This window comes from Carassius gibelio, chromosome B1, assembly GCF_023724105.1.
Source record: "Carassius gibelio isolate Cgi1373 ecotype wild population from Czech Republic chromosome B1, carGib1.2-hapl.c, whole genome shotgun sequence".
NCBI classification, from domain to species: domain Eukaryota; kingdom Metazoa; phylum Chordata; class Actinopteri; order Cypriniformes; family Cyprinidae; genus Carassius; species Carassius gibelio.
Window position 1 is genome coordinate 18064614 of NC_068396.1, and position 27709 is coordinate 18092322.

Here is a 27709-nt window from a genome sequence, read left to right on the forward strand (position 1 = left end):
CTTCCAGTAGCTCTGCTACCAAATTTATTTCAAAATGGCAATTATGAAAAGGTTTAGATATTTTTAAACTAAAATGCAGTGCGGACTCGATGGAAGCATCGCGTTGCGCACGCGGTGCAACGCGGCCATTTTTCCCAGGCGCGTCACACCACATGTGCATCGCGATGCTTCCATTATGAGCGTGCATACTGCGCGCCTACATTGGAAATAACAAACTTGGGCGTGCAAAAGACGCGATATGTGAATGGCCCCTAAGAACTGCGGTCTTCTACAGTACTTCAGATATGAAAATACAAAATACAAAAAACGTCCAAACCAAGTTAAGGTTAACAATTTAATTGAGGTTCAACAAATAAAAAACAAATGCAATATGGATAAACAAATGATAAAGATTGGCTTATTAAATATCAGATCCATTTCTACGAAAACACTTTTTGTAAATAATATGATAACTGATCATAATATAGATGTGCTCTGCTTGACAGAAACCTGGCTAAAACCTGATGATTACATTATTTTAAATGAGTCCACCCCCCAAGATTATTGTTATAAACACGAGCCGCGTCTAAAAGGCAAAGGGGGAGGTGTTGCTTCAATTTATAATAACGTTTTCAGGATTTCTCAGAGGGCAGGCTTCAAGTATAACTCGTTTGAAGTAATGGTGCTTCATATAACATTATCCAGAGAAACCAATGTTAATGATAAATCCCCTGTTATGTTTGTACTGGCTACTGTATACAGGCCACCAGGGCACCATACAGACTTTATTAAAGAGTTTGGTGATTTTACATCCGAGTTAGTTCTGGCTGCAGATAAAGTCTTAATAGTTGGTGATTTTAATATCCATGTCGATAATGAAAAAGATGTATTGGGATCAGCATTTATAGACATTCTGAACTCTATTGGTGTTAGACAACACGTTTCAGGACCTACTCATTGTCGAAATCATACTCTAGATTTAATACTGTCACATGGAATTGATGTTGATAGTGTTGAAATTATTCAGCCAAGTGATGATATCTCAGATCATTATTTAGTTCTGTGTAAACTTCATATAGCCAAAATTGTAAATTCTACTTCTTGTTACAAGTATCGAAGAACCATCACTTCTACCACAAAAGACTGCTTTTTAAGTTATCTTCCTGATGTATCCGAATTCCTTAGCATATCCAAAACCTCAGAACAACTTGATGATGTAACAGAAACTATGGACTCTCTCTTTTCTAGCACTTTAAATACAGTTGCTCCTTTACGCTTAAGAAAGGTTAAGGAAAACAGTTTGACACCATGGTATAATGAGCATACTCGCACCCTAAAGAGAGCAGCCCGAAAAATGGAGCGCAGCTGGAGGAAAACAAAACTAGAGGTATTTCGTATTGCTTGGCGGGAAAGTAGCATATCCTACCGAAAAGCATTAAAAACTGCTAGATCTGATTACTTTTCTTCTCTTTTAGAAGAAAACAAACATAACCCCAGGTATTTATTCAATACAGTGGCTAAATTAACGAAAAATAAAGCCTCAACAAGTGTTGACATTTCCCAACACCACAGCAGTAATGACTTTATGAACTACTTTACTTCTAAAATCGATACTATTAGAGATAAAATTGCAACCATTCAGCCGTCAGCTACAGTTTCGCATCAGACAGTGCACTATAGACCCCCTGAGGAACAGTTCCACTCATTCTCTACTATAGGAGAGGAAGAATTGTATAAACTTGTTAAATCATCTAAACTTACAACATGTATGTTAGACCCTATACCATCTAAGCTCTTAAAAGAGGTGCTTCCAGAAGTCATAGGTCCTCTTCTGACTATTATTAATTCCTCATTGTTATTAGGACATGTCCCCAAAACCTTCAAACTGGCTGTTATTAAGCCTCTCATAAAAAAGCCACAACTTGACCCCAGAGAACTAGTTAATTATAGACCAATCTCGAATCTCCCTTTTCTGTCCAAGATACTAGAAAAGGTGGTATCCTCACAATTATATTCCTTCTTGGAGAAAAATGGTATATGTGAGGATTTCCAGTCAGGATTTAGACCGTATCATAGTACTGAAACTGCTCTCCTTAGAGTTACAAATGATCTGCTCTTATCATCTGATCGTGGGTGTATCTCTCTATTAGTTTTATTGGATCTTAGTGCTGCGTTTGACACAATTGACCACAACATTCTTTTGCATAGACTTGAACACTTTGTTGGCATTAGTGGAAGTGCATTAGCATGGTTTAAATCGTACTTATATGACCGCCATCAGTTTGTAGCAGTGAATGAAGATGTATCATATCGATCACAAGTGCAGTATGGAGTACCTCAAGGCTCAGTTCTAGGGCCGCTACTCTTCACGCTTTATATGTTACCCTTGGGAGATATCATCAGGAAACATGGTGTTAGCTTTCACTGTTATGCTGATGATACGCAGCTCTATATTTCCTCGCAGCCCGGTGAAACACACCAATTTGAAAAACTAATGGAATGCATAGTCGATATAAAAAATTGGATGACGAGTAATTTCTTACTGCTAAATTCAGAAAAAACAGAGGTGTTAATCATAGGGCCTAAAAACTCTACTTGTAATAACCTAGAACACTGTCTAAGACTTGATGGTTGCTCTGTCAATTCTTCGTCATCAGTTAGGAACCTAGGTGTGCTACTTGATCGCAATCTTTCCTTAGAAAGCCACGTTTCTAGCATTTGTAAAACTGCATTTTTCCATCTCAAAAATATATCTAAATTACGGCCTATGCTCTCAATGTCAAATGCAGAAATGTTAATCCATGCATTTATGACTTCAAGGTTAGACTACTGTAATGCTTTATTGGGTGGTTGTTCTGCACGCTTGGTAAACAAACTACAGCTAGTCCAAAATGCAGCAGCAAGAGTTCTTACTAGAACCAGGAAGTATGACCATATTAGCCCGGTCCTGTCCACACTGCACTGGCTCCCTATCAAACATCGTATAGATTTTAAAATATTGCTTATTACTTATAAAGCCCTGAATGGTTTAGCACCTCAGTATTTGAATGAGCTCCTTTTACATTATACTCCGTTACGTCCGCTACGTTCTCAAAACTCAGGCAATTTGATAATACCTAGAATATCAAAATCAACTGCGGGCGGCAGATCCTTTTCCTATTTGGCGCCTAAACTCTGGAATAACCTACCTAACATTGTTCGGGAGGCAGACACACTCTTGCAGTTTAAATCTAGATTAAAGACCCATCTCTTTAACCTGGCATACACATAACATACTAATATGCTTTTAATATCCAAATCCGTTAAAGGATTTTTAGGCTGCATTAATTAGGTAAACTGGAACCGGAACACTTCACATAACACCGTACTTTCTACATCATTAGAAGAATGGCATCTACGCTAATATTTGTCTGTTTCTCTCTTGTTCCGAGGTCACCGTGGCCACCAGATCCAGTCTGTGTCCAGATCAGAGGGTCACTGCAGTCACCCGGATCCAGTACGTATCCAGACCAGATGGTGGATCAGCACCTAGAAAGGACCTCTACTGCCCTGAAAGACAGCGGAGACCAGGACAACTAGAGCCCCAGATACAGATCCCCTGTAAAGACCTTGTCTCAGAGGAGCACCAGGACAAGACCACAGGAAACAGATGATTCTTCTGCACAATCTGACTTTGCTGCAGCCTGGAATTGAACTACTGGTTTCGTCTGGTCAGAGGAGAACTGGCCCCCCAACTGAGCCTGGTTTCTCCCAAGGTTTTTTTCTCCATTCTGTCACCGATGGAGTTTCGGTTCCTTGCCGCTGTCGCCTCTGGCTTGCTTAGTTGGGGTCACTTCATCTACAGCGATATCGTTGACTTGATTGCAAATTAAAACAGACACTATTTCAACTGAACAGAGATGACATCAATGAATTCAATGATGAACTGCCTTTAACTATCATTTTGCATTATTGAGACACTGTTTTCCAAATGAATGTTGTTCAGTGCTTTGGCGCAATGTATTTTGTTTAAAGCACTATATAAATAAAGGTGATTGATTGATATGTCTTGGAGAATCACAGAAAGTGACCGAATTCAAGAACATTGTTGTGGCATCTCTCAAGCAATGAATAAACATAGCTAACTTGGAGAATGCAGTGAAAACTCTTCTCGCGTCTGCCCTAGACCCTCGGCACAAACATCTCAGGTTTCTCGATGAAAACATGAGAGAAATAAGAAAAGAAAACTTTTTTGAACATTATCAGAACATTTCCCTTGATGCAAGTGGAGAGGATGCAGCCGCCGCCACCAACGAAGAAGAGGATGCAATGCCCACTCGTCTGAAAAGGCTGAGCCAGTTCTTCAGGGATAATTACAGAGAGTTCAGCCGAGACGAGTGGGAACAGTTCTTGCTGGAGCCATGTATTCCACCAGATGAGGATCCCATTCAGTGGTGAAACGAAAATGCGAAGCACTTCACAAAACTTATTCGCCTAACACACTGTTATTGTGAGTCCCGACAACGTCTGTGGCGTCAGAGTGCATTTTCTCCGCAGCTGGCATTATTCTTAACAGACTAAGGATCCGACTTTCCCCCAATCATGTTGACATGCCCGTGTTTCTTAAGAACATGTAAAACAATAGAAAAAAGATTTGCAGACAGTTTCAAAGTTTCAAAGTTAAGTATAGGCTACGTTCTACAATTGCCTAATTGCTGCAGGCTGCTTTATGTTTTTTCTTTGTTCACTTTTTTTTTTGTGCTTTTAATCTGTACTTTTGTTTGTTTGCATGCATTGTCAAAGGTTTTCAGCTACAAAACACGATGTGTAATGTTCAAGCTTGTTCAAAATTACAGAAACAATAAATGTAGCTGAAAAATAACGTTGGTCTCATTAAACTTAATTTAAATAAATATTTGAATATTCGTATTTTGTGAGCTCAAATATTCAAATGTGATATTTGTGGAAAACGCCCATCCCTACTTTTGCACCAGGTCATGTGAAAATAATTAACTCAATAGGCTTCCTTCGGAGTGAAACACTGCAGATTTTTTTTACTTTTCTTCGAAAATTAATCTTGTAGCAGAGTTACAGCAAGGGTTTTTCGGTGGTGGAAATCCATTACTGAAATGTCCTTGTAACGGAGATCGCAGCTAATGGATGCTTAGCAACGACAGACGCCTCACAGAAGGTAATAAGAGTTTACAGTGAATTTTACATGAATGTGTTTCTGAGGGGAACAGAACAGACTGTTTTCAGAAGTTGCATTTTCTGTATCATACTGTATCCTAAGCACCGCCTGCTGTCAGTAGTTAATCTGTGTCTCATTCAGCCCACCTGCTGTTTCATACAGATGTTTTATGTAGCATAACTTCACAAAGCTAAAGTCAGGTTATTCTGTTTTTCAGATTTTGACATTATACAGTATGCCTGGGAGATAAAACGATATCGATATTTACTGACGGTACACATTCTTTGATATAGATATAAAAAAAATACAATATAGCGGATGATATAGGCACGTGCTGTGAGTGACGCAGACAGCACACACAAACATGAACATGCTAAAATAAGAGATTTGGAGTTTGTGAATAAAGAATAAATATTAGTCAAATTTAAAATTGCATTTGAATGTTAGGTGTGCATCAGGGAGCGTCATCAGTGGTGCGTGAGATGCGCTGATAGTGTAAGTGACAATGTTTTGTTAGTCTTCTCTAGCTCATGAGACATGCCGCAGCACTGTAATTCATTCAAAATATTAGAGAAATATTGAAGCTCAAAGCGGAGAAGATCTTGATAAAGATTAAAACTGAAATCAATCCATTCCCACAGATGCATATAAGCAAATTTTTTAGACGGACAAATATGACTGCTGCACTCTCACACAAGAGATGTAAAGAAAGCCATGCAATGTTAAAACGGTTTAAACTTTTAGAAAAACACATAACGAATTTGTGGAGATTTATTTATTTTCACTGCGTCTCATGTATTTAAATCCAATCTGTGTGAATAGCGCATCAGCTCTTTGGATGTTAATACATAAATACATGATGCTGTTTTGTTCATAATTGTTTATGCGATTAACAAAATTATATTCAATTTTTATGAGTTAATTTACACAATGTGTGTTTGTATAGAGTTACTTCACATTTTAAATGTGCTGCATTATTTGGCTCATTGCACCCTCCTGTGGCCTTGGGTTTTCGCATGATAGAGCCCATTTATGCTAAGTGAAAATAGTATATTCTCTTAACAATAGATACTATTTACATTTAGTGCAAATAGCTAGATTCTATTTATACTATGTTAAAATAGCAGGATATTCTGCTAATTACTTATTGCAAATGGTGGGAATTATCTGCACCTCAGCATTGTAATACATTATAAAACAGTATGCAATAATAACTTTTTGATTTATTTCAAATAAATATTGATTTAATTAAAATTATGAAATGGTTGCCAGCTTATTGGGACAAAAGCCTTACTTGATTTAAAAAAACATTATTTAGTAAATTTTTTATTAAAAATAAATGCTTTTCTGATGTGATTGGAAATTTGAAAAGGGAGAAAAATTTAGCAATAAGGCAGATTCGGACCCGGGGTGGACTGTTAAAACTAATCTAACATGCTTTACTATCTATGCCACTGAATCTGACGACTGATGACCATCTTTTGTAACGATGACTAGCCCAATCACGCCTTGGTGGGTGAAGCTGTTGTCTCTGCCAACAAGGCAAACTATTTGCACTTAGTATAAACAGACACTCTGATTGTTTTCTATTATTCCCAACAGTTAAACAGTTGCCCACGGAAAAAAAAACGAAACACTGAAACTAATTTCCTGCGCCTATGCTCTATGCGTGATGTCAAATGCTTCTGCAGATTTGTAGTATTACTATTGCATTTCACCTGAGCATTGCAAATCACACATATTGCTTTGTTCTTGGTTCTTGTCAACAGTATCTCCACAATAATAAGCACTGAATGCAGGGTTTCTGACAAGGCTTCTGTTGTAACATCGAGCGAGGTAAAAAAGAGGGTTACATCTTGTGGAGAAGACTAATGAAAAGATCCATATTAATCAGCTCGTTTTAAATGTTTGCTGAAATAAATACCGGAAAAGATAGATTTGCTGCTTTTGAGAATAGATATCAAATCAAAATTATTAAAAAAAATATATAACTCGAAAAAAATTTTTTTGCTTGGCCCTAATTCAGTCTAACATAAATCAAACATTGCACTTTTTTTCAATTAATGATTAAAATGCAGTGGTTGCCTCTAATTTCAAATGTCTATGAAAAATCAAGGTGCAACACAGAGTGAAGAATATGCAAATATTGCTTTATATGTGTTTTTTCAATTTCTGTACCAGAAAGTCTACGAATATAAAAACCTAAAGCTAGGGCTGTGACGGTTGCTGTGATCGTGGTCAGCAGTGGTCAGTTGCTACCGCGGCTGTCTACTGTCACCGGCGGCAGTGCACGTGACGTCACAAACTCTATAGCAAGCATAATACTAAGTTTTGTATATAACTGTAATAGTTGCAAATTCTAAGTCTATGGTAATTAACAAATTACCTCAAACACAGCATTTCCTTTAGATTGTAAGATTTGAGCGCAGAAAAATCAGTTGCATTCAACAAATTAATTTATTGTTGGCCGATGGATCTTGTTGGGAAAGCAAATACCACATCACCGATCTGGAGTCATCTGCATTCATGTCACCCATCAACGTTTGCACAAGTTCTCACAAATGATCAAGTGATCGCAAATGCTGGCTGGTCAGGTTTGGTGAGGCTTTCACCAAACTGGCCAAATACAAATGAGACAGCGATAAATAAAAGATGGTAACAAGAAATATGGCAATGATTCCTATTTCAAAGAGACATTTGAACTCTGTGTCAGTAGCCTACCTCACAGTACGGATGGGGGATTTATCATGTCGTGTTGTGCTGCATCCAGTGTAGCATCACTGATTATAATGAGTATTTTGTCGCGCTGGATCGCTCGTGTCCGTTAGACAGGGTGTATTTAAAGGGGGGGGTGAAATGCTATTTCATGCATACTGAGTTTTTTACACTGTTAAAGAGTTAGATTCCCATGCTAAACATGGACAAAGTTTAAAAAATTAAGTTGTACATTTGAAGGAGTATTTTTGTTCCCAAAATACTCCTTCCGGTTTGTCACAAGTTTCGGAAAGTTTTTTTTCCGAGTATGGCTCTGTGTGACGTTAGATGGAGCGGAATTTCCTTATATGGGTCCTGACGCACTTCTGCCGGAAGAGCACGCGCTCCCGTATAGCGAGGCTGAGCAGCACAGACATTTCACTGATCAGAGCGATTCACTGATCAGAGCGAGAGCGTCGCGAAAAGTCACAAAAGAAGTGTGTTTTTGGTTGCCAGGGCAAGACAACCATGCACAGATTACCAAAAAAAAAAAAAAAAACAGCATTAAGGGACCAATGGATGGAGTTTATTTTTACAGAGCATCAACGGAGTTGTGCAAGTGTTTTTGATTGTTCCCTGCATTTCAGCATCCGGGTGAGTAGGGTACGCTGGCGCGTTCTGGCTGCCGCTCCTCTCTCTCTCTCTTTCTCCGCTGGGATGCAGCGTGCTTTCTTCATGTTTGTTGGGAAATTGTTTTTCTTGGTGTTGGCCTGGTTACTTTCTATCGGCTCTGTGGACTCACAGATAGGCTTATTGGGAGCTGATGCAGACGAGGCTTTAATGAACATGGCCTTACAGTACACCTCTCGCCAGCTCTTATCCTTGAAGCGGAATTACTATCTGTCGGGGGACACCTACGACCGCTGTGACAGGGCTGGATTACTGCGGCCCAAGCGGTATATTCATCGGAGCACAGGACGAAGCTACATCTCTTCCTCGTCATCTTCCATCCCAGTTTTGAACTGCCGACGAAGGACTACAAGACTGTCATCCTCCGGGGTTGATCTTACTAACTTTTCTGCTCTGCCGTATGAGCGGCAGTTCTGTGATGCGCCGTCTACAAGCCCTTTAAAAGCCGCGTTACTGAACGCGCGCTCAGTGAACAACAAAGCTCTATTACTGGCGGATTTTATCATGGACAATAAGCTGGACTTGTTTTTCATCACGGAAACATGGCACAAACAGGACGATGGTTTTATTTTTAATCAGCTGACTCCAGCGGGCTTTGGACTCATTGACGTTTCACGAACTACAGGTAGAGGTGGTGGTATTATAGTTCTTTACAAACTGCAATACAAGATTCACCCTGTGTCCGTTCCTCCTTTTAAAACTTTTGAATGTCTTGTTTTAAATGTGTCGGATACTCACTCTGCTCTCCATTCTGCCATGGTCACTATCTACTGACCTCCTAAACTGAATAAGGACTTTCTGTCTGAGTTTGCTGATCTTCTTTCTATATTGTCTGTCAGATTTAAGAGAATTTTGATTCTGGGTGATTTTAACTTGCATGTAGATCAGAAAGCCTGTCTCTTGGCCAAGGATTTTCTATCACTCTTGGACTGTTTTAATTTTTCTCAGTTTGTAAATGTCCCCACTCACTGTAAAGGACACACGTTAGATTTAATTATTGCAAATGACTCCTCTCTTTCTAATCTCTCTGTTGTGGATGCTGGACTTTCTGATCATCTAGCTATCTTTTTTAATATTGAGACATTTCAGTCTAGTAGAGAGACTTCACGAACTATTTCTTTCCGTAAATGGCAATCAACTGATCATGCTACCTTTGCAAACTCGATTGTCTCTTCTTTAGTTGACATGTCTTCTGCTCCTCTTGAAGATAAAATTTTAGCATTCAATAATGTCCTTACAGCCAACTTGGACATCTTTGCACCCATAAAAACACGTAATGTTTCATTTGCACAGTCAGCCCCCTGGTATAATGGTGACTTGCGTATACAGAAGGCTGTGTGTCGGAAATTAGAGCGAAAATGGCGTCACTCTGGTTTAAATGTGTTCCACCAGGCATGGAAAGATTGCTTGTCAAACTACAGAGTAGCCATTGAAACTGCAAGATCTGCCTATTTCTCAAACATTATTGATAATAATCAAAGCAATCCCAGGAAGCTCTTTCATACAATTAACAGTCTGCTTAAAGCAGATGGTGTCAGTTCTATGACTTTATCTGATGGGCTGTGTAATGAGTTTCTCAAATCTTTTCAGTGAAAAAATTTCACAAATATCCATTCCTTGCAGTCTGCAGATCTACCAGTTAATACTCCTAGGTTCTCTGGCATTCCTTTATCCAAATTTACTTTATTACAACCTGAGATGCTCTGCAACCAGGTTTCTGGTATGAAAGCTACCACTTGCATACTTGATCCCATGCCTGGTAGCCTGTTTAAATCCTGTTTTGGTCCTTTATGTCCCTCAGTTCTTGCTATAATAAATGACTCTTTGTCAACATCATGTGGGGGAGGTGCCAGCAGCACTTAAAACTGCTGCGGTTACTCCTGTTTTAAAAAAGCAAAACTCTGATGTGAAAAATCTGTCAAATTATCGCCCAATCTCAAATCTATCATTTCTGTCTAAAATCTTGGAGGGTGTGGTTGCAGCTCAATTAAACAAACACTTAATTGAAAATAAACTATTTGAGCAACATCAATCAGGTTTTTGAAAATTACACAGCACTGAGACTGCGTTGGTGAAAGTCGCTAATGACTTACTAATTGCCTCCGACTCCGGCTCCACGTCCATTCTCATTCTCTTGAATCTCAGTTCAGCCTTCGACACTATTGACCATGCCCTACTACTTAATCGCCTCGAACATGTATTTGGCTTGTCAGAGACTGTTCTTGACTGGTTCAAGTCCTATTTCACTGACCGTAGCCAATTTGTTTTTATGGGTGGTTATAGGTCCAAGGTTGGTTCTGTTCATACGGGTGTTCCACAAGGTTCAGTCTTGGGTCCTCTACTCTTTAGTATGTACATCTTTCCACTTGGTCAATTACTACAATCTCTAAACCTTAACTATCACTTTTATGCTGATGATACACAGATTTATATCCATACTAGACCGGGTCAGCAAGTGAACGTTGGGCATCTTTCTAACTGTATTGCTGAGATAAAGATTTGGATGTCCAATAATTTTCTGTCTCTAAACGGCTCAAAAACAGAAGTCAAGCTCCTTGGATCTCCACATCAACTGCGAAAGGTTGGGTCTCCTACTCTGTCTGTTGATGGCGTTGCACTGGAGTTTAAGTCCAAATTAAAGAATTTGGGTGTCATATTTGACGCAACACTGTCATTTGAGCCTTTTGTCCAGAATACAGTTAAGACATCGTTTTATCACCTCAGAAATATAGCCCGGCTACGTCCTATGTTATCCTTTTCGGTAGCTGAGAAGTTGATTAACTCTTTTGTCTTTTCGCGCATTGACTACTGCAATGGTCTTCTAGCTGGGGTAGCTAAATCATCACTGGATAAATTGCAATATCTTCAAAATTCAGCTGCTAGAGTACTATCTGGGGTCAAGACCAGGGACCATAAAACTCCAGTCTTGGAGTCCCTGCACTGGCTACCTGTTAGGTACCGTATTGATTTTAAAATCCTTATGCTGGCCTATAAATCTCTGCACAATCTGGCACCTGAGTATTTGACTGACTTATTAATCCCCTACACACCACGTCGCAATCTGCGCTCCTCTCAGAGTGGTCTATTGGTTGTTCCGAAGACACGGCTTCATACGTGGGGTGACCGAGCATTCTGTCTCTTCTTAAAACATTTTATTTTAGGATTGCTTTTACATGAACTTGATTTTATGCGTTTATTTTCTTGTACTTACATTGTGTTTATTCATTTGGAGTTATGCTTGTATGTAAAGTGCTTTGAGAAAGCTACTTTTAAAGGCGCTATACAAAATAAATAAATATATTATTATTATTATTATTATTTCGAAGATGCTTGTTCACAAGGCCCAGTTTGACGACGGATTTGCGTATCGTTTATTTCTTAAGGATGATGCAATCCCAAGGAAAAAGGGTCACTCACGATCGTGTGTTGGAACCGCAGGCGGTGAGTAAAACTGCTTCAAACATCTCTGCCTCCTTATTAGTGCGTCCCCTCCCATGCCAGAAACCCGGGTTCGAGCCCCGCTCGGAGCGAGTCGTTGCTGCTGCTGCTTTCGTTCAGTTTCAGCCTCTGGATCTGATTCTGGATCATAAATAAACGGCTGAATCTGACTGTAAGCCATGGTTTGTTTTGGATGATGGGTTTTCCCTCACGGTAATGTCACAGCTTCCACATGCTCTCAACGCAAAAGCCTACTCGCGCTCGTGATTCTTTGGCTCCGCCCACACGTCACGCCTCCAGTCGGTTGTGTTTTTCCGGGAAAAATCGGTACAGACTATCTTTCTCTTATGAATATAACAAAACTAAAGACTTTTTGGATTTATGAAGGATGCAGTACTACTCTAAATGTACTCAAGATTAACAGGATATTGAGTGAAAACGAGCATTTCACCCCCCCTTTAACTTTCTTATTTAGGCTACTTTCTTGTTTAACTGCATTATTTCTTTGATATTTATTTCAGTGTTTTGCAGACGGCGTTCACTGACAGAAATGCTCAAATAAACACGAACTGACGAGTTAAATAGGATGTGTTAGATTTGTGAGACAGTGCTGGGCTGATTTGTAGACGTGCATACATATAAATATATCCTGTATATAATATATATAAAATATATTACATGCATGCACAGTTTTAGTCATTACCTATTTTGGTAATTTCCATGAATTAACTGACCATGCACTGCTTGCACAGTTTATTTCGCAGTTTGATATGAAAGGACAAAGGAAGCTTGCACCGCCTTTGAGCAGAGGACCGGCCGCGCTCACTTAACTTGCAGCTGACAATAAAGTGAAGTGGAGCGCGTGTCTGAAACGTTTCCTGTTCAGTCATTCTGCGACTGAATAAATTCACTTCTTGTCATTAGAAAAAGTGAAAGAAGCAGCAGTTGTGAGTGGGTGGCCATTCCCGCCCCTACGTACAATAATTTGAATATGTTAAACTGGAAAAAAATTATTGCCTTCGTTAACGAGCAAATTTTGGCACGGATATATATAGTACAGACCAAAAGTTTGGACAGACCTTCTCATTCAAAGAGTTTTCTTTATTTTCATGACTATGAAAATTGTAAGGTCACACTGAAGGCATCAAGGGCTATTAAAACAAGAAGGAGAGTGATGGGGTGCTGTGCCAGATGACCTGGCCTCCACAGTCACCAGACCTGAACCCAATCGAGATGGTTTAGGGGTAAGCTGGACCGCAGACAGAAGGTAATAGGGCCAACAAGTGCTAAGCATCTCTCGGGGAACTCCTTCAAGACTGTTGGAAGACCATTTCAGGTGACTACCTCTTGAAGCTCATCAAGAGAATGCCAAGTGTATGCAAAGCAGTAATCAAAGCAAAAGGTGGCTACTTTGAAGAACCTAGAATGTGACATTTACAGTTGCTTCACACTTTTTTGTTATGTATATAATTCCATATATAATTCCACATGTGTTAATTCATAGTTTTAATGCCTTCAGTGTGAATCTACAATTTTCATAGTCATGAAAATAAAGAAAACTCTTTGAATGAGAAGGTGTGTCCAAACTTTTGGTCTGTACTGTATATATATATATATATATATATATATATATATATATATATATATATATATATATATATATATATATATATATATATATATATATATATATATATAAATAAATAATATAATTTATATATGTATAATTTATATATTATATAAAATATATAATAGTTGGTCCATGATTACCGCGGTGGTAAAAATCAGCCACCGTCACAGCCCTACCTAAGGCATCATTTAATTTCTATTTTTGTTCTATAGGCCTATATTTAATTGTGCTATTACTTGTAATTTGGTAATTTGTTCTTATTTACTGGCTGTCACTTGTCTTTAATAATGTTTACACTTTATATTTATGTTTATTTTTGGCTACTGATTCTTGCTGTGGTATTGAAACTGAAATGGGGAATTGTAAAATTGAACTGGTATCTAAAATATTGGTGTCATATAAGCTTATTTATTAGAGTAAAAGATAACAGACCAAAAACAATGATAAAAGCAACAATTTTTTTTTTATCCTTAGCGTTGGTTCCTGTATTAAACAAATATTAACAAATATACTGTCCTGGCTTTGTAAATTAGTATTAATCTCAAAACAGTGGAATTTAAATGTAGACACTAACCTGATCAAAGAGCTGTTTGCCAGTGGTGTTGGGTTGAATGGCAAATTCCAGCTCCGCATCCATAGTAGTCACACGCACATTAATCTGTAAACAAGAAAAAAAAAAAAAAGATATACAGAATATATATATATATATATATATATATATATATATATATATATATATATATATATATATATATATATATATATATATATATATACAGAATATATATATATATATATATATATATATATATATATATATATATATATATATATATATATATATATATATATATACACACACATTATAAAGCATCCTGATTGTTCATTTTAATTTTAAACTGATTACTGACCAATTAAGACTTATTAGAATACTGCCACTGGTAAAATATCACACTCTTGGAAGATTCTCTTAGCCATTAAGATTCCATTATCTTAAAATAATTAAATACAAATACACACACACACACACACATTTTCTATTACCGCAATAAGCAACGACACTAGTATGCTTTTATTTTACTTAACAGTCCTAATTCATACTTATCATTGTTTGTAATATTGTAGCAACAGTATTTTAAATTTTTTTTTAGATATATATTTTTTCCTGATTAACTGTGATGACAATAAATTTTAGTATCTATCATTCTCTTCACCTCATACAAACACACACACAAAAGAGAAAGGTGATCCAATGAGCCATCCTGCTGGGATTGAGTTACAGCAGAGTTTTCAGAGGCTCTGCCTGCCATATACCGCAGCTTGGCCTTCCTTTCTCCCCTCTCATCTCCACTGTCATTAATTTCTAATGAAAGCTCTAGGACGCATCACATACTATACCATGAATACAGACATCATTCCTTAGCTGCCTTGCTATGCATTTCATGCACCAAACAAAAAAACTGCCTACATGCCAACTGCCAGCTATGCCAGAAAGAAAATCCTTGAATCTCTTTCCTTCTTTACAATAGGCAATGATACACATAGTATGAAACAAAATAACATTGGCATACGTATCTTTATTTAACAATGAGTGCCTGCCAGAGACCATGGGATTCCCAAGCTGAGTCAAGAATATACTGTATGATGCTCTTATGGACAGATTAATCCAAAGCCAATGCTATGTTTAATAAGAAGAACCTCACACCAATGCCAAGTACCATAATGGCAGTGTGACAATTGTCTCCCTAACTCCTAAAAAATAAATAAAAGTTGCATATCTTAAATCTTTATAGTATTAAAACTTTAAACTCGTGACTTGAAATTATACTGCACATTATGCACTTGCCCATTGTCATATTCATGTCATTTTCACACTGTGCTGTATGTAAAATGAGTGTTGCCCTGGCTGTATTTGAAAAATATGATTCCCAATGCACACAAAGTTCCCAGAATACTAAGTGCCCTGTTGGTTAAAGTGTTTACTTCCTTTTAAATTGTATTTTTTATGAAATATTTATTTATTTGTGAAAAATACTTGAAAAGCGCATCAAACTTGTTAATACAAGTTTCAGCACAAAATAAACATGACTAAATATCCGAAGATAAATTAAAAAAGGTACAACTTTACAATCAATATTATGTCTCATGTAATCGCTCAATCAGTGTTTCAGCCATGCAAAGACATCAATATAATGGCTTGTAAACAATATGTCATGTAAGGTCACATTTACCTCAGAAAAAAACATATGCGGTGACCATAAACTCATTAGTCAGCAAAAAAAATAAACTGTAGAGAGGGGCATTTTGCTTAATATATGCACCATATAAATTATTCATTATAATTTTTACTGTTGTCCAATTTTTTATTTATGTTTGAATAAATAAAACTTATTATAGCCACAATTTGAATGTGTATATTTAAAAATATTATAATAATAAAAGAAGTAGAAATATTATTATATAATTGCAAATTTATTATTTAAAAAACTTCATTAAGTGTTATTTTAGCAGTTGTATATATTTCAAATCAGTCAATTTTAACCTTCAATATCATAGTAATATAGTACCAAATGACTTATGTATATTTTACAGCATTAGTTGAGGGAATGTTTTTCGTTTTTTTCTTATGAAAATTTGGCAAGTACTGTTCCTGATATATGTATGAATCAAATTCTGAAATTTGACAAACATTGGGGGGGGGGGGGGGCATGTCCAACAACCTCTTGCATGTCAAAACAAATCAAGTGTAGTGCCAAGTATAAAATCAAGTATAAATCACAAATCAAGTATGAATCACAAAAGGCAAATACTGTATGTAAATTATATAAGCATGTAAACTGCAGCTTTTAAATCTCCTTAAATTAAAAGAAAATCAAAATGGAGTTACAATAACAGGCTCACACTGGCCTGAGCATACAGATGCATTTAGCAGGCTTTGAGAGTTTAGGAGGTGAACTGCATGTTCAGCTGAATGGAGCTGAATAATTCACAGCAGGAACAAGAGCTGATCTCCCACTCGCGCTATTTACAACAGCTATTTCACTCTCTTGAATGGTGGTCATGTAACAGCAAAAGTCAAAAAAACAGGACAAGATGGGTGGAAAACAGGACCACTATTATAGACTATATGAATTACTTGTATCTGATGCTGCAGAGGCTGTTGTATTCAGATTTTCAGTTAAGTAATACCAAAGTCCTTTTAAGATAAGTCATGTCACTCGGTGGCCATCTTTGAAACGCCTCTCGGGCATGCAAGTGCAACTCCTATCTCTTATGTTTAAATTTCCTATTTGAAATCTCCAAATAAATCTGACAACAACTGTGTCATAAACATTGTATATATTGATCAATTAATGTTATAAAAAGCTTATTTCTCATGCTAGATCAGTCATTGCACCTCCCCAGGGGAGGATTATTTAGGTAATCGATTAGTTGGCAGATTATTTTTCGTTATTTTAATTTAAATGACAAAAACAATCTATCCCACATTCTGCCCAATTTCCCTAAATGTGCCAACTGAATGCTATTAAAACATACAGTGTTTATAAATTTATTAGACCACCTGTCATCATAGAAAAAAACACATTTTAGGAATCTGTCAAAAAATGTTTTGGACAAATAAACTGAAACAACTAAATATTTATTCACATAATAAAAAAATGGCGTCCTTTGCCTTTGATAACAGGCTTGCATGCTTGCTGGCATTGTTTATGTACTTTTTGACTAATTGGGTATCTGAAAAAAAAAACACCATAAAACACTGGACAATTTTTTTTCTGCCTTTCTTTTACAGAAAACAGCAATAATTATATTATAGCATTAAAAATAGCTTACTACTGCTTCTACTCTCCTCTCTGTGTTCCATCTGTTTAACGCATGCACCTGCCATGCCGGTGCTCTTCCAGTAAATATTATAACTTAACACAGACTATCAGGGCGGGCCTTTATGCAAAAATGGAAAGGCTTGCGTGAATTTGTGACATTTACAGATAAGGATATGACCGTTAACTGAAAGTTTGTTGCTCCGAGGACACACACACGTATTTGTAAAAGTGCCTGACAGGCAAGCCATTACACTAATGCATAAGCTTGAAGCTTAAAGTAAAGATTTATCTTTTTGGGCAGCTTGGATCACATACTTTTTCTGCAGGAGCTCATTCAGTTTCCTCCAATATTTGTAAATGCATTTTGTCTATAGAAATGCGTTATTCAGTGCTGTAATTTGATGTGACCGGCTGCAGTTGTACACGCACTGTGGGCAGACCTGACTAATCGATAAAGAGAATTGTTGTCTATGATTTTCATTATTGATAATCGATTTTATTGATTAGTTGTTGCAGCCCCACAAGTTTCCGTAATGTCATGCAAAATAGTTCAAGCGCAACTTTTGGAGTTCTTTAAAAAGAATACAAAAGTTATGATTTTTCCTTTATTGTAATTTAAAGACATCCCCAACATTATGTCATTGTGCTGTATGCAGGGGATAAAGCAAAAAACAAACCTGAGCCTGAACTTTTTTTGGGGGGGTGGGGGGGGGGGGTTCAGCGCATGCACTGGATACAATGACTATGACAACTTTAAAGGAACACTCCGACTTTTTGGGACTTTAGCTTATTCACAGTATCCCCGAGAGTTACATAAGTCCATACATACCTTTTTCATTTCTGTGCGTTCTGTAAGTGTTATTTGACACACCCACCTCTAGCCTAGCTTAGCACAAAGACTGAATGTAAATGGATAATGGTAGCATAGTAATCCCAATAAGTGACAAAATAATGCAAACATTTTCCTATTTACATGTTGTGATCTGTATAGTCACAGCGTGTACAAATAACAAGGACAGAGACCATTTTTAATCGTATAAATACTGGGAACTATATTCTCACTAGGCGTAGGAACACAGCTAACGTTACTTAGTGGCTACTTGGAAGCGCCTTGGTGAGGAGCAGAGAGTTCGCTCAGAGTTGGAGTAATAGAGTCAGCAATTACTATATAGTAAATTTATAGTTTACAATCGGGGTGTTCGCTGTATAGTAAAGAGCTGCGACAATAAACAGAGACCAGGTAATACTATGATGTTTCATAGAATTCCAACCAAAAACGCTGACCTGATGAATCGATGGCTACTTGTTCTGGGTATAGTTCCAAAACACACCTGTAAACACCATCACAAAGTATTTCGTTTGCTCTGAACATTTTACTGTAGACGACTATTTTGAAAAAATGCAAGTTGCCACACGGACCATGAAACGTGTGCTAAAGGATACAGCCATCCCATCGATAATAAAGACAGGACAAATTGGATTACCTGTTGCTGCGGTGAGTGTTCCGTTATGTTTTGAGATGACTAACATTAGCCATACTTTAACAGTGCCATGCAATATAACCTTAGTAGTAGGGATGCACCGATCATGATTTTTCATGGCCGATTCCGATACCGATTTTTTTACAAACAAAATGGCCGATTCCGATACCGATTTCCGATTATTATTTTTTTAAGCAACAAACAAGAAAGAAGGAAAGCGTGCATAAACAAGATGTTTATTTGCTATTTAATAGGCCAAACTGGCTTTTGGCTATTGAAAACAATAACTGCAACCATCTGAAATTAACAGCAGTAACTGCACAATAAGTAGCCTACATTCAATACAAACATAGATGTTACAGACATCAGCATTTAGCTTTTGTTTTTGAATTGGGCTAAAACTACAGAGAACTGGCCTTAAATTTAAAGATTAACTGTAACCATGTGAAATTAAAGGCAATAACTGCACAGTCCAAACAACACAATCAACACACATTCAATAAGATGTTTCTTGATCAGCATTCAGTATTTTAGTTTTTAAATTTGGTTTTAAATAATTAAAAAAAGTATTTACCAGTTTCTTTATTTACAGACTAAATAAAAGTATGCTATATAAATAGATTATTCCAAAATGCAAAGTGTTTTCATTCATCCAATAATAAAAAAAATAGGGTAATGATTCACATCTATATTTTTTTTCACTTGAGCCAATGAAAATGAATAACTATTCTCTCAAGTAAAAAATATAGATGTGAATCATTACCCCAAATTTTTTTAATTGGATGAATTAAACACTTTTTCTCAGTGTGCTACAGCAGGTGATTTTTAAATCAAATTAAGTCGATGTAATTTTAAGGTAAAATAAAAAATAATCATCCTATACAGAACTGTCGTTTACTTCTGGCTTTTCAAACGTCTATGCAAGTTCCACTTTACAAAAAAAAAAAAAAAAACCCGGTTTAGTCTGTTTCGTTTCGCATCCAACACGTGAGAAGTTGATCTGAACACACGCATGGTCTACTCGTGTTCAGGGCTCAGACCGGTAACAGTAAGCTCGCGCAGCTTTAGTGCGCGCAGGAAAGGGACTCTTATTTGTGCGTCAGTACACCAACGGCTGATCGCTTCCTGCTATCTGTGCCTCACACATGTAGCTCTGCATTTCCAGTACAGAGCTTGGGAAACTACGTCACTGCACATTGCATTCTGGGTAGTCGCGGCCATTTTTGGGGACACGCTTATCAGTAAAAGTAAAGGTGAAAATGACATGACACACAGATCAAGTGTAAGATAGGGCTCAGACCGGTAACAGTAAGCTCGCGCAGCTTTAGTGCGCGCAGGAAAGGGACTCTTATTTGTGCGTCAGTACACCGACGGCTGATCGCTTCCTGCTATCTGTGCCTCACACATGTAGCTCTGCATTTCCAGTACAGAGCTTGGGAAACTACGTCACTGCGCATTGCATTCTGGGTAGTCGCGGCCATTTTTGGGGACACGCTTATCAGTAAAAGTAAAGGTGAAAATGACATGACACACAGATCAAGTGTAAGATTACATATAAAGAAAAACTCAACAAGGAAGCAAAGATTCAGTATTTAGAAAAAAATCAAGACAATCAACGAACTCAATCTGCACGAACACAAAGAGTGGTCGGATGGTCTTAAAGAGCTGCCGCTCGTAACCTTCCCCAATGTGTTTTCTTACCTTGTTAGTAGTGTCAGAGCGTACACCCTTTAATATCATTAAAAATGATAAATCTCTCGAGTCTCACCTGCAATTTACAAATGGATGGGTGCAGAACCTACAAATTTCCCACGTCAACGAGTGAGTTACACTGCCCCTTTACTTTTTTATATGCGTTATTGTAAACTGTACAAATTAACATCAGTGTGTTATGATGCACAAATAAAGAGATACAGAATTGATCAATTTTGCCGTTTATTACTGTAACAGGTGGTATGCAATATGCATAACACTGATAATGCAGTAGATGTGGTTCATGCATAGGTAACATTTAATGTAAGTCTGTCAAATCTATTAATTACATCCAAAAAAAAGTGGTTTATATAACGTACATTTCTTTATATTTATATATATATAAATGCACATACATACGTGTGTATATATCAGACCAAAGGGACAATCCTTCTTTTCCTTCTTACTGCTGGAAATATATTTGTTCAGCTGTAATAAATTGCATTTCAAATATATCAATGCCTGTAATAATTCTTTAATTGCTGACTCTATTACTCCAACTCTGAGTGAACTCTCTGCTCCTCACCACGGCGCGTCTCGGGTGCTCAAGTGCAAGCGGTGCTCCTACGCCTAGTGAGAATATAGTTCCCAGTATTCATGCGATTAAAAATGGTCTCTGTCTCATATAGCCTTGTTATCTGTACACGCTGTGACTATACAGATCACAACATGTAAATAGGAAAATGTTTGCATTATTTTGTCACTTATTGGGATTACTATGCTACCATTATCCATTTACATCCAGTCTTTGTGCTAAGCTAGGCTAGCTTCTAAAGTAAGGAGTCGAATCTGAATCGCTGAAACGAGTCGTTATAGATTTCAAATCTTTTGCCCATCTCTATGTACGTCACTAGGAGCACTTTGCATAATAATCTCCGCCTACCGTCTTGAGAGAAACGGAACTCTGAGCTGCCCCACCCCCCACACACAGACGCTCTGGTTGGTGTGATCGCATCATGTCGAGGAGACAGTGTGTTTTTAATTTATAAAGGCAAGTTTGTTTTATTTTCACTGCCAAAGAATGAAGATCAGAAGAACCAATGGCTAAAATTCATTTTTACCACCATACAAGAGCAGTACAACAAATCCTTGTTGTGTTCACAACATTTCACTGATGACTGCTTTTCTAATCTCGGCGAGTACAAGGCGGGATTTTCAAAGCGTTTGGCCATAAACGCAAAGTATGATTATGAAGTTGTGTGTCTGTTTTCTCCCAAGCATCTTATCAGTATGTGTGTTGTCTGCAGCCTTTCTCTGCGCTGATCGTCATGTACAAACACGTCATTAAAATGAAGTGTAACTCCGTGAATACTCAACGAACAGACATGAGAGAGATATCTATAGAAAGCTTGACATGTCTACTTTGAAACTAAACAAGTGCTGCCGAAAACAGATATTCTGTGATAAAGTAATCCATATGAAAACAACGCGATGTCTGTTTTTCATGTCTCCCTTCGTGACCACGCCCCCGCGCTGAACGCGCTATTTAGATTCAAACTGAAGCGCGCAGCTTGAATACACCCACACAGAAGAAAAAGCAGCGAGACTGTTCAAGTTTTTTATTTTACTGTTTGCTTCGCGATGAGAGGAATAAGACATAATTCACCCCAAACAGATGCTAACGCATTGTTTACCGTGGAGGTGTGTGCGGAACAACCAATCAAACCTGACTATGTTAGTTGACCAATCAGAACACAGTATGCTAACGAAAGGTGGGGTTTAAGGAAACTGAATCTTTTGAACAGCTTTGCGTGAACCGTTTGGGGGATCTCTGAGAATTGAGGTAATTTTAAAATGATATTTTGACAAAATTACAATGTTTTTTAACCTTGGATGGATTTAAACCTAATGTAGAGGACTTATAACTAGTGATAGGAAGCTTAGAATTTTCATCTTACTGGCTCTTTAAGTGAAAACCAGGCTTTGGTATGACTATTTATATATAAACTAACGATGATGTAATAATAATTTGCTCAAATAAATATCAAGACCAAGAAATTACATGACTGTATTGAAAAACACTTAAAAATTGAATAAATGAGGCTGAAAAGGTATATTTTCATTCTATGATTCTTTCTCATATTAATAATTGTCTGACAAGTTGGTTGAATTAAAATACTATAGTTCTAAAACCATTTTAATTATTAAACAAACAAGCAATTAAAATTTTTGATTAAAAAAAAATTTCACCATTGTCATATCTTAAATACATATTACCTACTTAGCTGGGAAACCATCACATTTGATCACATCAAGTTTAGAAATGAAAAATTTAGCTCCTCCTCCTCTAGTTGATTTTATTACATTTAAATCTCTTGAAAACTAGGTGCAGCTAAAGCTGACTGCATAATTCCACATAGAAAAACCTTGTTTGGTCAAGCTGTTTTTTCCATTCCGAGGATCAAATCAGGGGAATTCAATACCACAATTAATTAGAGGATGCACATCATTTTACTAATTTAAGCATAATTTTAAGAAATGGCTTCTTCATAACCAACAATGTGAACATTAATGTTGTATATATGTTAATTTTTATATTTTATTGTTTTGTTTTAATACTTTTTTTTTGTCAGATTGAATAATTTGTTATTTATATTATAGTTATATTTTGTTATTGTGTTTTCTATTTTGCTTCTTTTTTTTCCTTCTCTAGTTGTCTTGGCCTAATACATCTGGTAATGGGACTATCAATGAAAACTAGCCTTTGGGCTAATTTGGGTACATTTACATTCTAGAATATTGATTAAATGTACACTTTTCCTTTTTTGTTAAATAATAATAAAAAAATACATAATGTTATATACCTATACATAATATGAGCATTACCAGCTTAAGTACATTACGTAAAAAAACATACCTACAGAGGGCGAAAACAAGGCCTGGTGATGTTTCACTTTACAACATGATTAAACAATGTTTAAATCCACTTAATCGTATATATTTTGGCCACTTGCAGAAACTTTTATTTTGAAATCGCGATGAACAATACATGGCATATTTAGACATAGGTTGATGTATTCTCATGTTTTGGCAAAGGTTTTTAAATGATTTACGTAACAAATGTAGTGAGATTAACGTTAATTTAAATTTACAGCATATGCACAGGAAGAGTTTAGCCCCTTTTATATAGTACTGGTAAATGACTGGTATGTTACCATAAAAGCTGCAGTAGGTAACTTTTGTAAAAATATATTTTTTACATATTTGTTAAACCTGTCATTATGTCCTGACAGTAGAATATGAGATAGATAATCTGTGAAAAAATCAAGCTCCTCTGGCTCCTCCCAGTGGTCCTATTGCCATTTGCAGAAAATCCATCGCTCCCCGTAAGAAACAACCAATCAGAGATGAGGTCCATAACTTTGTTTGTGTTCAAAATGTAGAAAAATTAATATAATAAGCGAGTACACCATGAATCCATTTTCCAAACCGTGTTTTTAGCTTGTCCTGAATCACTAGGGTGCACCTATAATAAGTGTTTATATTCAGACTATTTTAGATTGCTTCGGGGGTACCGCTGCGGAGTAACCCAGTACCTTTGTGATTCTTCATAGATATAAACAGAGAGAAGTAGTTCCGGCTACGATGTTCTTCCGCAAGACGCAAGCAGTTCTGTTTATTAACCGCTAGAGCGTCAAAAGTTACCTACCACAGCTGTAATAGATCAATGTTTGAATAGGACAATTTCAAAAATCCCCGCAAATTTATTCTGGCAATCATATCATTTTATGGAGATAACATGATTACTCAGAGTTGTTCACAAAGCTCCCTTGCTTTTTAATAAGTTATTCCATGTAAATATTCAGTCCAAGGACATCATTCGCCTGGAAAGGGGGGGAGGGGGGGTTTGATCCTCTTTCTCACGGATCCCAGTTACGGGAGTTTTCCTCCTGTTTATCGAGACCCGGGATTATCCTTTTTTTTGGGGGGGGGGGTTTATTATTGGTTTATTTTTATGTGTGTCTCATGTTTATAAAATTGGCTAGTAATGTTAGTTTGGTTGAGAGAGTACTTTAAAGTAGGGCTGACAGTCGATAAATAATTTTTTTTATCAAAATATTTACAGGGTGCTGCAATTAATCTAATTAATCGCAAACTAAGTTTGGCTGTGGAAATACCCCCAAAATAATTTAAAGCTATTATTGTGTGGAATGTTTAGGCTTTAACGCCTAACATACACTATGGAACAAAAAAAATAATTTAAGAAACATTCAGTACTTACACATTTTGTTGTCTTCACAATCCCTTCTTTTATGTTGTGCAAAAGAAAGCAAGTCATTCAGATTCTAAACAAAATGAGGGTTAGTATATGATGAAAATGTATTTATTCCTTTATTTATAGTTGGTGAGCTAACCATTTAATGTTTTATATATATATATATATATATATATATATATATATATATATATATATATATATATATATATATATATATATATATATATATATATATATTATATAAATTGTTACTCTAGAGAAGAAACTAAAATTACCAGCAGGTTATTGTTAATGTTTTTATTCATTCGATTCAATCCATTCAAATGGCTGATTCATTCAGGAATTAAAGCTGCAGTAGGTAACTTTTGTAAAAATGTATTTTTTACATATTTGTTAAACCTGTCATTATGTACTAATCTATGAAAAAAAAATCAAGCTCCTCTGGCTCCTCCCAGTGGTCCTATTGCCATTTGCAGGAATACATCGCTCCCGGTAAGAAACAACCAATCAAAGCTGCGGTCCGTAACTTTTTTGTGTGTTAAAAATTTACAAAATGTATATAATAAGTGAGGACACCATGAATCCATTTTCCAAAATCGTGTTTTTAGCCTGTTCTGAATCACTTGGATACACCTATAATAAATGTTTATATTCCGACTATTTTAGATTACTTTGGGGGAACCGCGGCGGAGTAACCCAGTACCTTTGTGATTCTTCATAGACATAAACAGGGAGAAGTAGATCCGGCTACCATGTTCTTCCACAAGACGCAAGCAGTTCTGTTTATTAACCGCTAGAGCGTCAAAAGTTACAGACTGCAGCTTTAAGTAAAAATCTCTCTTTAAATCACCGCCATAACAATGTATTTAATTACTCAACGTTCGGAACAAACTTTATGCTGCGCGATACTGTTTCAGACGGACCCTTTACAATGTTGCACTTCTGCAGTGACTGCGAGGGTAAACACAGCAGTGCTCTGGTGTTATGTTATAACACCCGTTTCAAACGTACTCTGTCTGCAGTGCGTATGCGTTTTTTTTTTTTTTTTTTTATGCACCCATGTAAACGGATTCCAGCATTCATACTGCACAAGGTGCATCTGCAGAAGTGAAAGTGCATTGTTCGTGGGAAAAATGAACATGGATCAGTAGCGGACTGCAAACGTATCCTGTGTGAAAGCACAATGAGTCCGTGCTGTGGACTGCATATGCACTGCAAACGGAGTATGGGAAGATGGATGCTGCAGAGCTAGTAGAAAAAAAAAGAGGAGCCGGGTCTGTTGTTTGGAGGTTTTTTGGTTTCCAAAAATCCGACATCTACCAAACAACAATTTTATGCAAGTGCTGTCGGGCTAAAAGCACGTCTTGGAATATCAACCAGCAGAAAATGCATTGTACACCTGATTATGCATGAAAAAAAACCAAAACAAAAAAACATCATAAACCAGGAAACCGGCATAATAATAAAATAAAAAAATAATTAAAAAAAAGTGATATAAACTTTTGTTAAAACCGCCCTGCACTATTTTCGGTGTTCAGCCGAATAAGCGAAAAGGCCAAATAATATTTACCGAACAATGACTAATGAAAACAAATAGATGCAGGCACTAATGATGCAGCAAAACACGTTGGCAGTGTGAAAGTATTTTAAACTATCAGAGAAAGATGCAGAAATCATTACAAGCATGAAGCAATGACAGTGAGACTGTTTAGTGCTTCATCACATCTCTGATGAGAAGAAGAGGTGGCTTATGCTGGTGGTTATGCTACTGTACTGTATGATGACTGAAATTGTGAAATAACCTTAAATGATTAGTAAATAAACTGCAGAATGTTATACAGTTGCAATCAAAATTATTCAACCCCTTTGACCTTCAAGGCATTTTGCTGCAGCGAACAAAATTTTATGAAAACGATTTAACAAAGGCATCAGTTAAAGTATTAGAGAGAGTTTGTTAATACACTTTTGAGTGATTCTGAGAATGGAACACTGATGAATGATGATTAAATTCAAATTGGCTCTAAACATTTATGTTCAAAATTATTCAACCCCCCAAAGCTCAAATTTTAAAATCACCAATAAACGCTGTCTGTAAATGCTTAGAAGCTTCTGTCACCTCTCAACTACATTCTTGGCCCATTCCTTGCCTGAGAAAGCTTCCAGATCACTGATAATCTTTGGTTTTCACATTCACCACTGCTTTCTTTACAATCAACCAGATATTTTCAATGAGAATTAAACTCTGGAGACTGAACAGTCCACTCAAGAACATTCTATAACTGATTACTGAACCAAGCAGAAGTAAATTTGAATGTGTACTTTGGGATGACTGCCCTGCAGGAAAGTCCACTGATCATCAGCTTCAGTCTTTACAACAAAGGTATCACACTTCTTGTCAAAATGGCCTGATACTTCTAAGAATCCATGATGTCCTTCATAGGGGTGTGACGGTTCGTATATAACCGTGAGACCGGCGGTTATAGTTGAACACCATCATTAGAACTCTATAACCGCCAAAACCGTGTCATTAAAATATTTTTTACAAACATTTTTTAGATAGGATCATAAGATTCGCAATATATCGGGAGACATGGTTTTTACCACTTAATGAAGTTTTGTAAATCGTCAGACATGATATTTACCACTTCATAAAATTTTGCTTTGTAGAAAACCTTTCTTAAAAACGAATTTCGTTTTGTACAAATTTTGTCTTAATTTTAATAAATGTTTCATCAACCAATTGCGTGTATTTTAATAAATAAAAAGCAAATATAGCAGACAATGATAACCGACATGGAAGCACCAGCGTGCCGCGTTCACTTGCACTGCACA

The 27709-nt window shown here is 36.8% G+C and overlaps 1 protein-coding gene across 5 annotated transcripts in view; it reads right to left on the bottom strand.

Annotated features, from left to right (window-relative positions):
• LOC127949647 (radixin) overlaps nt 1-27709 on the bottom strand; it is a 233372-nt gene that overhangs the window by 121621 nt on the left and 84042 nt on the right. For 4 of the 5 annotated variants that reach the window (XR_008152403.1, XM_052547087.1, XM_052547088.1 and 1 more), the window contains one exon: nt 14176-14259. The exons of the other annotated variant lie outside the window; for it this stretch is intronic. Coding sequence is in view for 3 of the 4 variants with exons in the window: in XM_052547087.1 (XP_052403047.1) it covers nt 14176-14259 (84 nt within the window). In the remaining variant the exon portion in view is untranslated. The remainder of the gene's footprint in view (nt 1-14175; nt 14260-27709) is intronic. 5 annotated transcript variants of the gene reach the window in all.